At 39.4% G+C, this 13146-nt stretch overlaps 1 protein-coding gene across 1 annotated transcript in view; it reads right to left on the bottom strand.

The window, feature by feature from the left end:
- The window catches only part of LOC133992529 (dedicator of cytokinesis protein 9-like), a 79807-nt gene that overhangs the window by 9396 nt on the left and 57265 nt on the right, over nt 1–13146 (bottom strand). Inside the window, exons 17-39 of the mRNA XM_062431175.1 lie at nt 12897–13084; nt 12643–12708; nt 12456–12548; nt 12231–12354; nt 11953–12071; nt 11636–11722; nt 11394–11483; nt 10020–10135; nt 9329–9398; nt 9120–9245; nt 8945–9016; nt 7987–8133; nt 7797–7880; nt 7522–7633; nt 6123–6301; nt 5926–6042; nt 4993–5107; nt 4779–4912; nt 2662–2776; nt 2468–2534; nt 2328–2375; nt 1063–1199; nt 25–140 (exon numbers count right to left, since the gene is read on the bottom strand). Of these exons, the coding sequence (XP_062287159.1) occupies nt 25–140; nt 1063–1199; nt 2328–2375; nt 2468–2534; nt 2662–2776; nt 4779–4912; nt 4993–5107; nt 5926–6042; nt 6123–6301; nt 7522–7633; nt 7797–7880; nt 7987–8133; nt 8945–9016; nt 9120–9245; nt 9329–9398; nt 10020–10135; nt 11394–11483; nt 11636–11722; nt 11953–12071; nt 12231–12354; nt 12456–12548; nt 12643–12708; nt 12897–13084 (2522 nt within the window). The remainder of the gene's footprint in view (nt 1–24; nt 141–1062; nt 1200–2327; nt 2376–2467; nt 2535–2661; nt 2777–4778; nt 4913–4992; nt 5108–5925; nt 6043–6122; nt 6302–7521; nt 7634–7796; nt 7881–7986; nt 8134–8944; nt 9017–9119; nt 9246–9328; nt 9399–10019; nt 10136–11393; nt 11484–11635; nt 11723–11952; nt 12072–12230; nt 12355–12455; nt 12549–12642; nt 12709–12896; nt 13085–13146) is intronic.

The following is a 13146-nucleotide window of genomic DNA, read 5'->3' as shown; positions in this document are numbered from 1 at the left end:
TAATGTTATATCATATATAGTTACCTTGAAGCCCATGATGAAGATACTGAGGGTGTCCAGGACAGTCAGGCACACTTCGGTGGCAATGTTTGCCTCCAACAGCGACTGATTCAACACATCTGCCTCTGAGTGACTGTAGGCTAAAGATGACACAAGAGAAAGCTGTAGCTCTTTCATATATCATATCATACAATATCACATCATATTGTATCTCAATATATCTTAAAATATAAGACCAAAGTGTTAAAGGCAAAGATATTGCTTGAAGAATGAGAATTTTCATTAGGTTGAAAAGAAGTTTCATTCCAAACTGAAACAAAAAACATGACAGTAGCGATATCCAATGTATTATTAAAACAAATTTAGTTTACTAATTGTAGCATTCATTTTGTTTTTAAATGACAAATATAAAGAAGCATTTTTTCCCAACGTGTTTATTAAATTTAGAATTTTAAATTTAACAGAAAGGAGAGAAATAAAAGCTGAACAGATACAAAAACTGTATTTTTACAAAAGTCAGAATTTGGAATGAAAGCCTTCCTATTTTACATGAATTGTGTTTTTCAGAAAATGAAATGTAAAATAAAGTTAAAAGTAGATGGTCAGAGGGACTAGAAGCTAATGTTCAGTTAAAACAGGTATGCTCTTGATTCAACAGATGAACAGAGCCGATAATGGGCTGCAAACTGCCTGCCAACCTGATACATTCTTACCATGGTCTACAGATATTCCAAGAATACTTGAAATCTTTCTTACACTGAAAACACAAAGAAACTTTATTAAATAATGCCATTTAACAGAATTACCACATAGCTATAGCTTAAGCCCTAAAATCATGTGATGCTACAAAAAGCTACCGTGGCCCAATTCAATTTCATTTACTTTTGTCTTCTGGAGCATTTTCTGCTTGATGGCGGGCTGGGTTTTAACAGAGAATGATGAGAAGGAGGATGAAGTTGATGATGAGTCAGACTACACCCCTACCGTCCTCCTAGGCGGAGGACGGTAGGGGTCCTCTGGTAGAGGATGTTTGATGAGACGTATAGTGTACGGGGGACTTACTGTGGTTAAAAGTGTATGAGTTATCCAGGCTGCTGAGCTGCTGTAAGCGGGCATGCATCATTGACGCCCTGTTACGGGACACAGGCAGAGTCTGAGACTTCCGCTCATGTGCTACGGGTCCTGCCCCATCCTGGTTCCTGATGAGGAAACAGGACAATGTTAGATGAGTAGTTGACTAACGGCAAAGCCAGCGTTAGTGAAGCAGATCCGGATAAAAAATATTCACTTGAGTGGTGTAAAGATAACTCAAATGTCCTGGAAGTCAAATGATTGTAAGATAATGTAGCTTATAAGAGTTTAAGGTATTATAATAATGAAATATCACACTGAAAAGACTGAAAAATGTAATGTTTGAAAATGTGGGGGTGAATTTGCAAATGTACTGTATGTATGAATTAGTAAAGTCATAATGTGCCATGTTTGGCATGCAGTTAAAAGAGATAATTATCACACAGAAATAGCAGCATTAGAGTGGTGAGTTACAGCTGTAGCCATGCATATAATATAATGACAGAAGCGGATGCTCTTGGTGCAGTTGTGTCGCAGCACTGCAGCTTTTGTAAGGTGAGAAAATATCATGCATTAGTTTGAAAAAGTCAATTCCACCTTTGGTCTTACCCAAGCAGGAGAGGGCAGGAGCCAGGTTTATTTCATTATGTTAAACTTGCCAGCATTTGAGTGAACAGAGATAGAAACAGTGATGGGAGGTTAGAGAGAGTGAACACCCAAAAGCACTCTGGGAGTCAAGGCCACAGCCGCCACAGAGAACTGGATGTGTGTTTGGATACGTTTTGATTGCTTGTCAAATAATATGCTGAACCTACAGTCACACCTTTCAATAAGCATGAACATTCGCTTTTGCTGTTTACACTGAATCAGTGACTATGCCCTATTGTCCTTGTGTGAAGTTTAACAGGCAATAATGCACAATGGAGAAATCATTTTTGATAGTATCATAAGAGCTGGTCAAACTAGACAAAGACAACAACAAGATTATTTAATTCTCTGTTATATATATATATTTATATATAGTTTACTTTTCTTATTTAAAAAAAATCCTGTCATAGTAAATATATTAGATTATTATTAATTGTATATTGCTGGAGATGTTATGGATTTCACAGAAATACAATAAACTTTTCAAAAAAATTTGACAAATAAAGGCCTCAGACTCAATTAGAAGCCTAAAAATTCTCAATCACTTTACAGTGTAAAACCAAAAAAAAATTTCAGAAAATAATCAATGACACTGACGACAACATTACCTTGCGATGTATCTCTTTCCCATGTATCTGAACTGATGGAGGCACACTCTGAAGAAGAAAAGCAAGTAAAAAATCAGTCACCGTAAACTCTTCGGCGTCAATTATGTCACTGTTCTTGATAGCAGTCTAAGATGTCTTACTCGACTAGCGTGAAAAAGTCCATTAGCTCAGCAGATGAAGCCTTGTTCCAGTATGTGAACAGAGCGTCTGAAAGGGACAAAGATTGACATTGAAGAGAGAAATTCAGTTTGTTGTATTGTTGACATGCAACTTAATACATAGTTGGAGGTATTCAGGAGATGACGGGAAATATGGAGGAACAGAGAGATCCTACCCTCTGACATGCTTTTGAGCACGTGCAAGAAGCACATTAGGAGGCTCTTGATCTCTGCTTGGTCCAGTTTATCACATCGCAGCGGGGAACTGCCGAGGGTTGAGGCAGGCTGGTTCTGAGGGACAAAGAGGCCGGTCAGGTATAGAGAGACAAATATATAATCCTGTCAGGGCTCTTGGCCCTGTGAAGTTCCCTTTGCTACCTCATGATAAACCACATTGTCATTTACAGAAACTATAGTCAGATAGTCAATCAAAAAGACTAAAGATATTTACCAAAGAGATTTAAAAACACCAAAAGATTTTTTTGGTAAAGTTTCATGGTTGTGTGGTTATAGTTCAAAGTCTAAACCACAGAGTTTTGGTCTGTGTCATAGACTGCATACTGCATAAGAAAGTGGTAAAAACTATTTATAGTTTTCTGAAAGCCTGGTATAACAGTGGTAAAGCTACACTAGTGGAGTCATTCACTCAGATGTTGTAGGGCTCTATGTCTTGTGGAAAAGTTGCAAATGGACAACAAACACCATTTCTCCCAGCTGAGGTAGAGAGCAGGGAGAAAACATAACCAAACCAGTGGAGCGAAAGCTCTACCACAGCAAGGGGTTGGCAATATACCAAGCACGTTTCTTTGCCAGCAGTTGTCTAGATCATGAAACTGGCTGGGGATGACTTCATGGAAAGCATGAGGCTATGGCTTTGGCTTCTCAAAAGGGCAATTTGGAAAGAGGAGAACTTCAAGGCTGAAGTTAGTTGTCCTGAAAAAGGGGAAAAAACTGTGAAGTTGCGGTGTACTTATTTTCAAGCACTTTCTAAAAAGAGTTTGAGCTAAAATAGAATTATTTGGGGGTTGGTGATAATTTCAATTCCTTTTTGGTGTCCTCCTTTTCCCCCTACAGTATGCTGTTAGAAACATGTTTAAAAAACTATCACACATCGCAAATGAGAACAGCTCCAACTGAAGATGAAACAAACAACAGCCCTGTGAAAAGCCTGCTCATCTCCCTTTTCAAGAGGCTCTGGCTCCCAACACTACCAGTGAAGTTCAATCCTTCCCAGATTTAGCCTGAGGCTCTCTATCAGAGAAAAAATTGACACAGCACACGAGAGAGAAACTGGAAAATGAGAAATCCCTTGAGCGTGCATTCTTATCAACATCTGGTAAAAGAGCACAGACAAAAAAAGGCCCTGTGGTATAGCAGGTCTGCTTCATGGCATCAGAGAACAAACAGGCCAAAGCCTGAGAATCATCTGGCAAAGAAAAGGCTTTGGGATTAGGACACACACTCTCACATTCCCAGATGGGACACTGCTAGGAGGTAGGACTGTGTGAAGAGGGAGGCGTTTTGTACTTGAAGTGAAATGGTGGCATTCTCTGACACACAGGGCACAGAGAGCAGGGAGAAGTCCATTGTGACACGCTTGTTGCGCGCGGAGAGCACGGACTCCTCAGTTTCCGCAAAGAAGCGCAGGACATTGGCAGAATGCCTCCGTACAAACTTCCCCGTCTGCCATGGCCAGCCGTACAAGTGAGGTGTGAGGGAGTTAATGGTACAAGTTAACAAGCAGTGACTTTCTGTGGCACTTTGGGCATTAAAAGTGCAGTGCTTAGAATTTATTGACATGTAGTGGAACAAACTTGGCAGAAATGGAATATAAAATTAATAATATAATAAGTATGTTTTAATTTGTGTATAAAAAATATATAAAATAAGAAAATATAAAAATAAGAAACATTGTGTTTTCATTAGCTTTAAATGAGCTCTTTATATCTACAGAGGGTCTACAGGGTCCCCTTCCAAGAAGCCATGTTACACCACCATGTTTCTGCAGTAGCCCAGAACAGATAAACCAAACACTGGCACTAGAGAGGGCCTTTTGCTTTCTTTTTTTAGTTTCATGGCCGCAATAGTTTCTCTTACATGCTTGGAAGGGGAGGGAGGATATTCATCTGCAACCCCACAGCTGAATGGCATTAAATACTACACATTGCACCTTTAAAGGGGATTTCTGGTATGGGCAATTGCAGTGAAATTGAATGGATGCCACAGAAAGCCTAAATTTTAATGTTGAGTGAAATTACTGCAAAGACATCTTCCAGTACTTTCTGACATGTACCTTGTCCAGCGAGTTGCCCTTGTCGTGGTTCCTCTCAGGCAGGCTGTTGCTAGAGTCAGTGCTGATGAGGGACCCACGAGAGTCTGCGTGACGCACAGAGTTAATGTTGGGGGTAGATGTCGTGTGAGGTGAAGCTGTAAGAAATACAAGTTTATATCAGTATAAAAACGAAAACTTCTTTCCTAAGATTGTCCACCATAATTTTTCTACTCACCAGTGCCAGAAATTACTCCAAAAACATCTTTGTGCAAGCTGGTGTCCAAAAAGGTGCTGGACCTGGGTGGTGGTGTCATCAAAGCGTTGGTAAGGAGTAAATCTTCTCTGCCATTCTGAGGGCAAACAGTGTAAGATTTCAGTGGTCACAGACCCGCATACAGTACAACTCTGTATGATCTTATCACAAACCACTAAATGGTCCTTTGTATGTTAGGTGGAAGTCAAACATTGTCTATCAAATTTGCAGATTGAAACTTTTAAAGATTTTAGTAATTCAGTGTGGAATGATTTGACATAAGGAATTCATATCATTGTTTGAATTCTGAACAAACATACTGAATATAGAGGAAAAAACATCTAATTTAGCTACAAAATCAAACCATTTGCTTTGACAGAAGAGTCCATTTTTATCCTACTTAAATGTTTACTACTGTTTATTAATATCTGATCCTTTAAAAGAACTGAATATACTGTTTCACAATAATTGCATATGGGTGTATATTTACATTTTTCACTGCTTACATGGTTTTGTGTTGCTGCTGAACCCAGTTTATATCTACTCATGTAATACTGTGAAATGGATAATAATTATCCACAGATCAAATTATGACAAACTCATACACGGGGTGATTTGGTGGGACATTGCACAGAAAAGACAATGAGCCTGTGAGTTAAATGAAACAATGTGATGTACAGGATAAAATCTATTTTGATAGTTATCAGCTAAGACTGCTACAGCAGCCTTTTCTCCTTTTTTAGTTTCCTTTTCTTTCAGTAGTATGTTTTCCTTTTTGTGGATTGTGTATTAGTTTTTCTCAGGTGTTGATTGGTGGAGTGGATATGGTTAAAAGGTAGGGCTGTGTTATGCTTTGTGGTTTTCTTAGTTTGCGATATGAAATATTCAAATGAGGCCACTAGGTGGCATCCTTACATTGTTGGAGTGGTTGACTGTGAACGGGGAGACTTCCTTCACATTCAGTCTGTTGACGTTCTCTTGAAGCAGACCAAACAAGGGCAAGTAAAGTGTGGCCAACCTGGCTTGCTGGCTCTGAAAAACAAATAAATCACTCAGAAGAATGTCTCTCACACAATATCAGATACTGAAATGAACAGGAAAAAGCAAAAAACCTTGGAGGTGTAACGGTCATCAAATGTGTGCTTCATCATCAAGTTCTTCAGCACCTGGATGGATATCTGACGAATCTCCCTAAACTCCTGTAGAGCTGCACTGACCTCCCTTAGGAGCAGCCCGACCAGGAAGTGGTTCTTACAGAAGTCATCTGTCAGCGAGTAATCCAGCTGGAGGTCTGAGGGAGAGGACGAAGAAGAGATTAGGACTGACTGACAGAAATAAGTGAAGCATATGAAAGAAGATGGAATCACACAAAACTATATAATAGTCATTGAGTCATTTTCTAATTTAATATAAATCAGGCACAATGAAGTTATAAACAAGAAAACTTGGAAGGTATACAGATTGCAGCCAACATTAAAATCTGGCTAGAAATGCAAATATTTTCCTTGCTGAAAAATGATTCTTGCTGATTTCCATCTGATCGTCTATATGAGGGGGAAAAAAAGATATGCAGACAGACTTGTTTGAAAGATTCAGGTTGTGTGACTGTGCTGCTGTTATTATTGTGGACAAAAGGGATTTAAGCCAGTGATTGAACAGAGGCAGATGTTCACAGATTGTTTTAAACAGCATTAAAGACAAGTAAAGCAAACACACTCACACTAACGCTTCACAACTATCTATATCTATTTGCATCTTTTTAAAACCTGCATTTAAATGCAGGCTTTAAAAAGACAACAGATTTCTTAAGAATGACAGAAAATAAGTTGCTCCTGGATTTTCTCATCACTACAAACCACTTCAAAAGAGAAATAATCTACTTGGAAATATACACCACACCTCCACAAGGAGTCAATTTTAGATATATGGTATGACTACAAATGATTTGCGGTATTATCTGTCAGCACTTGAAACGGAGAAAACATTCCACATCAGACGTTTGCACCAAAGTTGAAAGATAGAGATAGATTTTTGAGGGAATTTGCAACTTTCTGACCATGGTTGAATGATTTGATCCAAGTCAAGCATCAAACCTTGCACCTACCTACTGGAGTATCGTATGACTCCACCGTATCACATGGAGATAATACAGCTAATTGACAAAAGAAATAAGGAACACAAAGAAGAAACAAAGTACATTCTGTAAAACCAAAGAGTGCTACAACAATAGAAAGCATATTCAATATTAATGAATTAAACTTCTTCCATTACATGTGTATAATAGTTTGTGTAACCCAATTCAATGGACTAATTTTGTTGTTGTAAAACTAACAAAGGAGGCGATCCATAAAATCTGTTTTGTTTTGAACTGTTTTATTAGTGATGGCTTTGTACAGCCGAGCAATTTGGTTGGGTTTCAGTATTCTACTTTAACCAAACAGCTTAATCACAGCTGCGTGCTATCATTAGGTTTGACTCTTGATCAGGAGATACATTTTATATTTTTCTCACCTTGAAATCTCAGTATCCTGCCCTTTCCAAATGGCATAGGCAGGTTTAAGGGGACGTAGTGCTCGTGGTTGCATACAACACGCAGGAACTCAAACTTGAACTCAAACAGTGTCTGCAGTTTGAAACAACAGAAACTTGTAAATAAACACTCTTTGACACATCTTTGCCTCGAACATGCAGTATTTGGAGCACAGCCTGACATCTTCCATTACTGTCCGAACAAGCTAACACAAACAAGCTGTACAATTTGTTTCTACAAATGTTGCTACTGTTACCTTTGAGTCTCCAGGCATAAAACTGTTGCTATAGTTGTTGATCTGCTTGAACATAAATCCTCTGTCCATCAGGTTGAAACAGCGCTACAGAATGAGGGGCGGGGGGGGGGATGCTTCTGTCATTATTTACAGTACAAGAAATACATTAATATTTACACTTAAAGAAGTGACAGTAACTGTGGATCCTGACCTTGATAAAGACCGCCAGGCTGTGGTTGGCGTTTCTGGCGGCATCCAGGTTGTCTTTGTATTTCTGAGTGATGTGTGGCATCATCATGTTGACCAGAGTCTCCACAGTGTGATGGAAGGACGCTGAGAAACGCTGATTCCTGGACAGCTGAAAGGGACAGCCAGAATGTTGGTACAAACGTAGCAACATAATACATCTCATTATAAAGGATGGAGATATAAATGTTTCACTCCTACTAACAGGTATTGTCTCTGTTGTCAGATACGCTGCCATTATTGTCCAACAACTATTAAAAAACACATCAACTCTATTAGGGAGAGTGAACCAAAGCTGTAAAACAATGCTTAACAATGAGGTGAAACTCACTATTACGCTCCATAAAGCTGTGGGGAGCTGCAGAGTCATTTGATAATCAATTTTGTAATTGTAAGTTCATCACCACAAGCAACACCTCTGACATTACATATTGTCATTTGATACCATGGTAAAAAATTGCTTTAAGTAGGAAAGATTTGGCTTGGAGCTGTGTGTCAAAGACAGGGTAAGGGAGCTGGAAAATATGGATTGACTAACAAATTGTTAACATATTGAAGATGTGTCAACAATTACAAAAATGCAGCCGAAGGTCAGCCGCATCTTTCACTGAAACATCACAGAACAGGGTTGCTCTGTTTTCAGACTGTTATGACAAACTCTTGTAGATCTAACTTCCACAGAGGCCTCCAGATTATGCCAGTGGAGGTTAAACACAGGGATGTGGTTGGTTATAGGGTATGAACAAATGTAGTCAATTAAACTGCACAGCAGTGTAGGATACACTGTGGATACATAATACTTTGACTGTGGTACTGCGGCTGTCCACAAGACTTGGCATGTTGTAAACTGCAGTGAAGAACCGAAGCTGTAATAAAGCAGACAAGAGCAGACACCTCTCAGTGTAATGTCAAGGCAGACTTACCTTCACTTTACAGCTCTCAATCAAGTACTGAGCCATGGACTTGACTAAGGCTTCAAAGAAATACCAGGAGTACTGGAGGGCAAACAAACATCAATCAGAGAACAATAAAGAGGAAATTCATGCAATATATAATTATAGGCTGTGAAGTCCTTCAAAAAAAGTACAGATATGTTACCTTGAGCAGCTTGTTACACGTAAGGAAATCAGTGGAAGGCTTCAGGATAGCAGTCATGGCTTTAGCCAACTCTTCATGCACCGTTCGGGTGGTGGTGGATGTGTATGGCTCAGTCTTGAATACAAACTGTATCAGAGAGCCATGTCAATTCCCCAGTACGAACATAAAATACAGACAGTCAGTTGTGATATACGGCATGAAAATTTTACCTTCACATATGATCTCAGGTAGTGCTCCAACCCTTCTTCATGGCACTGGGCAACAATGTGGATCATGACTCTAAAATACAAACAATGGAAGAGGAAAGCATGTATGAGGAAATGGATGTGAGCATGGCTGAGGCAGCTGGAGGCCTCATTTATTGATGCATACATTTCTGTTCTAACAGCCCTTTACAAGTTAAATTTTGAAGGTGTTATTGGTTGCTGTGATCATTCCTCCTGTTCATACGGTCCATAAAGATATCCTTCTTCAAAGCAATTCCAATGTATGAGTCTTATAAAACTTAACCTTTTTAGTACAAAATTGCCTTCTTGAGTTACAGTGCTAAACTCCACTGCAGCACAGCAAGGTAATGTTTGAGAAACCTTGTTACTTTGGATGATACTCACTGAATTTATCTAACACAATCTCATAAGCTTCAGATGGACAGTGGATTTTGTCTCAAAAACATGAATAGATCTCTTCACATCCAGTATAGAGAAGACTAATTATAGAGAATCCAAACCTCTTTCAATGTACATGTGGGCCTTCCTTGAAAATCCTCTCACTTTGATTTATTGGTACACATAAAAAACAGCTGTCTATGGGTTAGGGTTAGGGTTGAATAGATATACACTGAAGGATTAATGTATCCAATTCTACTGGAGTCCAGTCAAAGAGAGTCTGAGGAATACTTGCCTGGTGACGTTGACTGCCACGTCCTCTTGGGTGGCACTGGTTAACACCCTAAACAATTGATTCAGGGTGGTGGGCAGGAACTTGATCATCACATGACTCTCCATGGCATGCAGGCTCTGACAGAACAATCAAAGAGGTATATTTGGATTGAGCTCAATTGCATAATTGCAGAATTTTCAAAAAACAATGTGTTCATTTTTCTTTGCCACTTTAACAAAGAGCACATAAGGCCACTGCTAGTGCAAAATAATGTATGAGGAAATTAATCTAATAACAACAACAGGAGGACATGAGTGAACAACACTGTGCTAATCAGCCACACATTATGCCTCAGTGCCTGGAACATGGCAGAGTGTGGTTACTGGTGTATCTTTGCAGGAAACTAACACAAGCCCTGCCAAGTCATTTGGCAAGCGGCCAGTCAGCATGGTTGACCTGCTGTTTGACCCTCTGGCTATTGTTTGTGTGCACTGCTGTGTTTACATTAGAACCCAAGAGATGCATTGGTCCAAGTGTTGCTTTCCATGTAATTGTCCACTAGGAGAGTGGTAAACTGAGATTCCCATGGACTAGAATAAGAGAGCGAGCGATGGGAAGAGTGATAATTGAACTTCCAGAACTACAGAAAATATCAGTTAGATAGACATACATGGGCACAACTAAGACTGACACTTTGGGAAAAGAAGCGTCTGTGAGGGGCTGACATGTGACTGATAAGATTGAACAGATTTACTGGTATCATAAAATCTTTGGCGACAAATAAATTCGGTATAAATGGTGAAGCACAAATTGTAACGAAGAATGTGCTGTTGGCAAGCTACAGCAAAAAACAGAAGACTAAACACATTAATCTCCATGTGATTCACCAGCAATCCAGTGTGACTGCGGTTTCATGGTGAGGACGAGTTAGATTGCATATTGATACAGAGGCAAAAGTGTAAAAACATGCCTGATCTTTCCCCTCAGTTAACAAAAAAGGTTTTAAGAAAATGTCATCATGCTCAGACTTAATTCCTGATCCTCTATTTATGTACAGCTATTTATGTAGAACATGTGCACACAATTAAACAGTATAAATAGGAAGATGTTTGTCAACACTGTGGATTGTGGGTTAAATACAACTCAGTGTTGGATTAACAGTCTCTTTCTGGCATGCACTGCCAATTCTAGTCAATGAATTATCCTAGAAATTAACAATATCAAGCACATGTATATTGTTCCAATAAAAATATATATAAAATGTGATCAAATCACAACAAAATGAATAGAAAAAAAGCATTTTAGTATTTACCAGGATGTGTATCAGCCATCAGAAATTCTGGCTAACCATATCAGTATCTCTACACTAAAACCCTTTAAGTCTTTATCATTTACCTTCAGGTATTTGACCAGTTCTCCTCCTGATGCCTGGGCTCCAGATGTTGCACTTTGACAGTGATGAAAGAAATTGTGCAAATGTTGATCCTGAAACAGAAAGTCATAAAGCAGGAATTATCCTATAAAGCTTCAGTGTAAGGAAATCAAAGCTCAGATATGACGTAAGAAGATGTAATAAGATGCAGATAAATCAGCTGTCTTACTACTTTCACAGTGCGCTACAACAAAAAATAACTAACCTGAGTGTAGACAGTGGACACAAGGTGTGTGGACACCCTGAATAAAGGCTTTCCTCCATCCACCCATTTGACTTCAGGACCTGAATGCTGCAATACAAAGACAACCAATTACGTTCACTTCAGTATTTAATACCATTATGTAAATAGACAATTGCAGTAGATTTTAATATTCCCTTAATAGAGTCACATTTTCTTCAATATCATGAATATAAATCAGGTTTTCTTTAATGAAAGGCTGAAAAAGAAAGTACAGCACATGAACTCTGGGTAGGTGAGGTGAACCCTTTACTGTCTAAAAACTTGAGGATGCACTCTACCTTGCTGGCGCCCTCCTGACAGCTGAGGTATCCAGCAGGCAAGTTGGCAGCCACAGAGATCTGATTCTCATTCATGATCACCCGGCCATCCTTCAGCAAGGGGAGCCAGGCGTAACCCACTGAGAGTAGAGGCAGAGCAGAATATACTCAGCTAGCAACCTCACACTTCATGCCAGTAACAACAATAACACATGGAAAAACTCAAACAGAAAACAGAGATACTGCAAATTTGAACAAAATCGTTGTTCTGGAGATTCAGTTTTGCAAATGGGTGATACCTTGCATCTCAACCACATCTCTCTTTTTTGTGCTGGCTTTGCTGTTGCTGTCACAGCTGACATGATAGAAAGTGAAGAGTAGATGGTGCTTCTCATGGAGCTGGGTTGGAAGTTCAATCTTAAACTAAGGCATAAGAGCAGAAATAAACATTCAATTCATACATTTGCTACAGCCTCATAAGTGTGGCCTCATCATCACTGAGGCTTTGAAGAAATTTGTCTCACCTCATCGTAGAATTCGGGGTTGTGCTGGTGATGTAATACTGCAGCAAAGGCATTTTTGGTAAACAAGGGTCCTCCAGGTCGGCCATAGATGCACTACGGAATGATAACAATAAGTAGTTAGTTCCTGCGACAGGTGGGGCTGTCCTTTGGGGATTTGGGAAAACTTCCTGGAAACATATGAGTTTACCTTCAGCGAGACAGCGTCTTCCTCATCCGAGTCCTTAAACTCAATGCAGACAGCTATGTTTCTAGCCTGCAGACAGACACATTCAAAGAAATGGTGCTGTAGTTTCAAGTGACAGAAAAAGGGGTCTCTACTTAAGCAAACTGGTGTAGTCTGTCCAGTTACAATATTTCAATTTCAATGTGTAGAAAGGGAACATTAATCATTTCTGTTCCTGTGCCAATAAACAACACTGTACAGTATAAAGTTTGAGATACCTTTGCAAATGACTTCTGGCTGTCGTACTTCAAGTGCTTTGGGTAGATGTAGAGGTGATTGTTGTAGATTGTGAAAGGCTGAGAACATTTGGCTATGCACGGCACAAACTCCTCCACTTCGAAGAAGATGTTGGTCTTCTCGCTCACATCAAACTGCTTCACAGGAATGTAGGATGAGGTAACACAATCTATATACAGAAGCAGGAGGGAGGGAAACCAAAATAAACAGCCCAGTAGACAATGTGACCCA

This window comes from Scomber scombrus, chromosome 13 (genome assembly GCF_963691925.1).
Source record: "Scomber scombrus chromosome 13, fScoSco1.1, whole genome shotgun sequence".
NCBI lineage: Eukaryota > Metazoa > Chordata > Actinopteri > Scombriformes > Scombridae > Scomber > Scomber scombrus.
The sequence above is the reverse complement of the archived record's forward strand: the minus strand, read 5'-3'. Positions and strand labels throughout refer to the sequence as shown.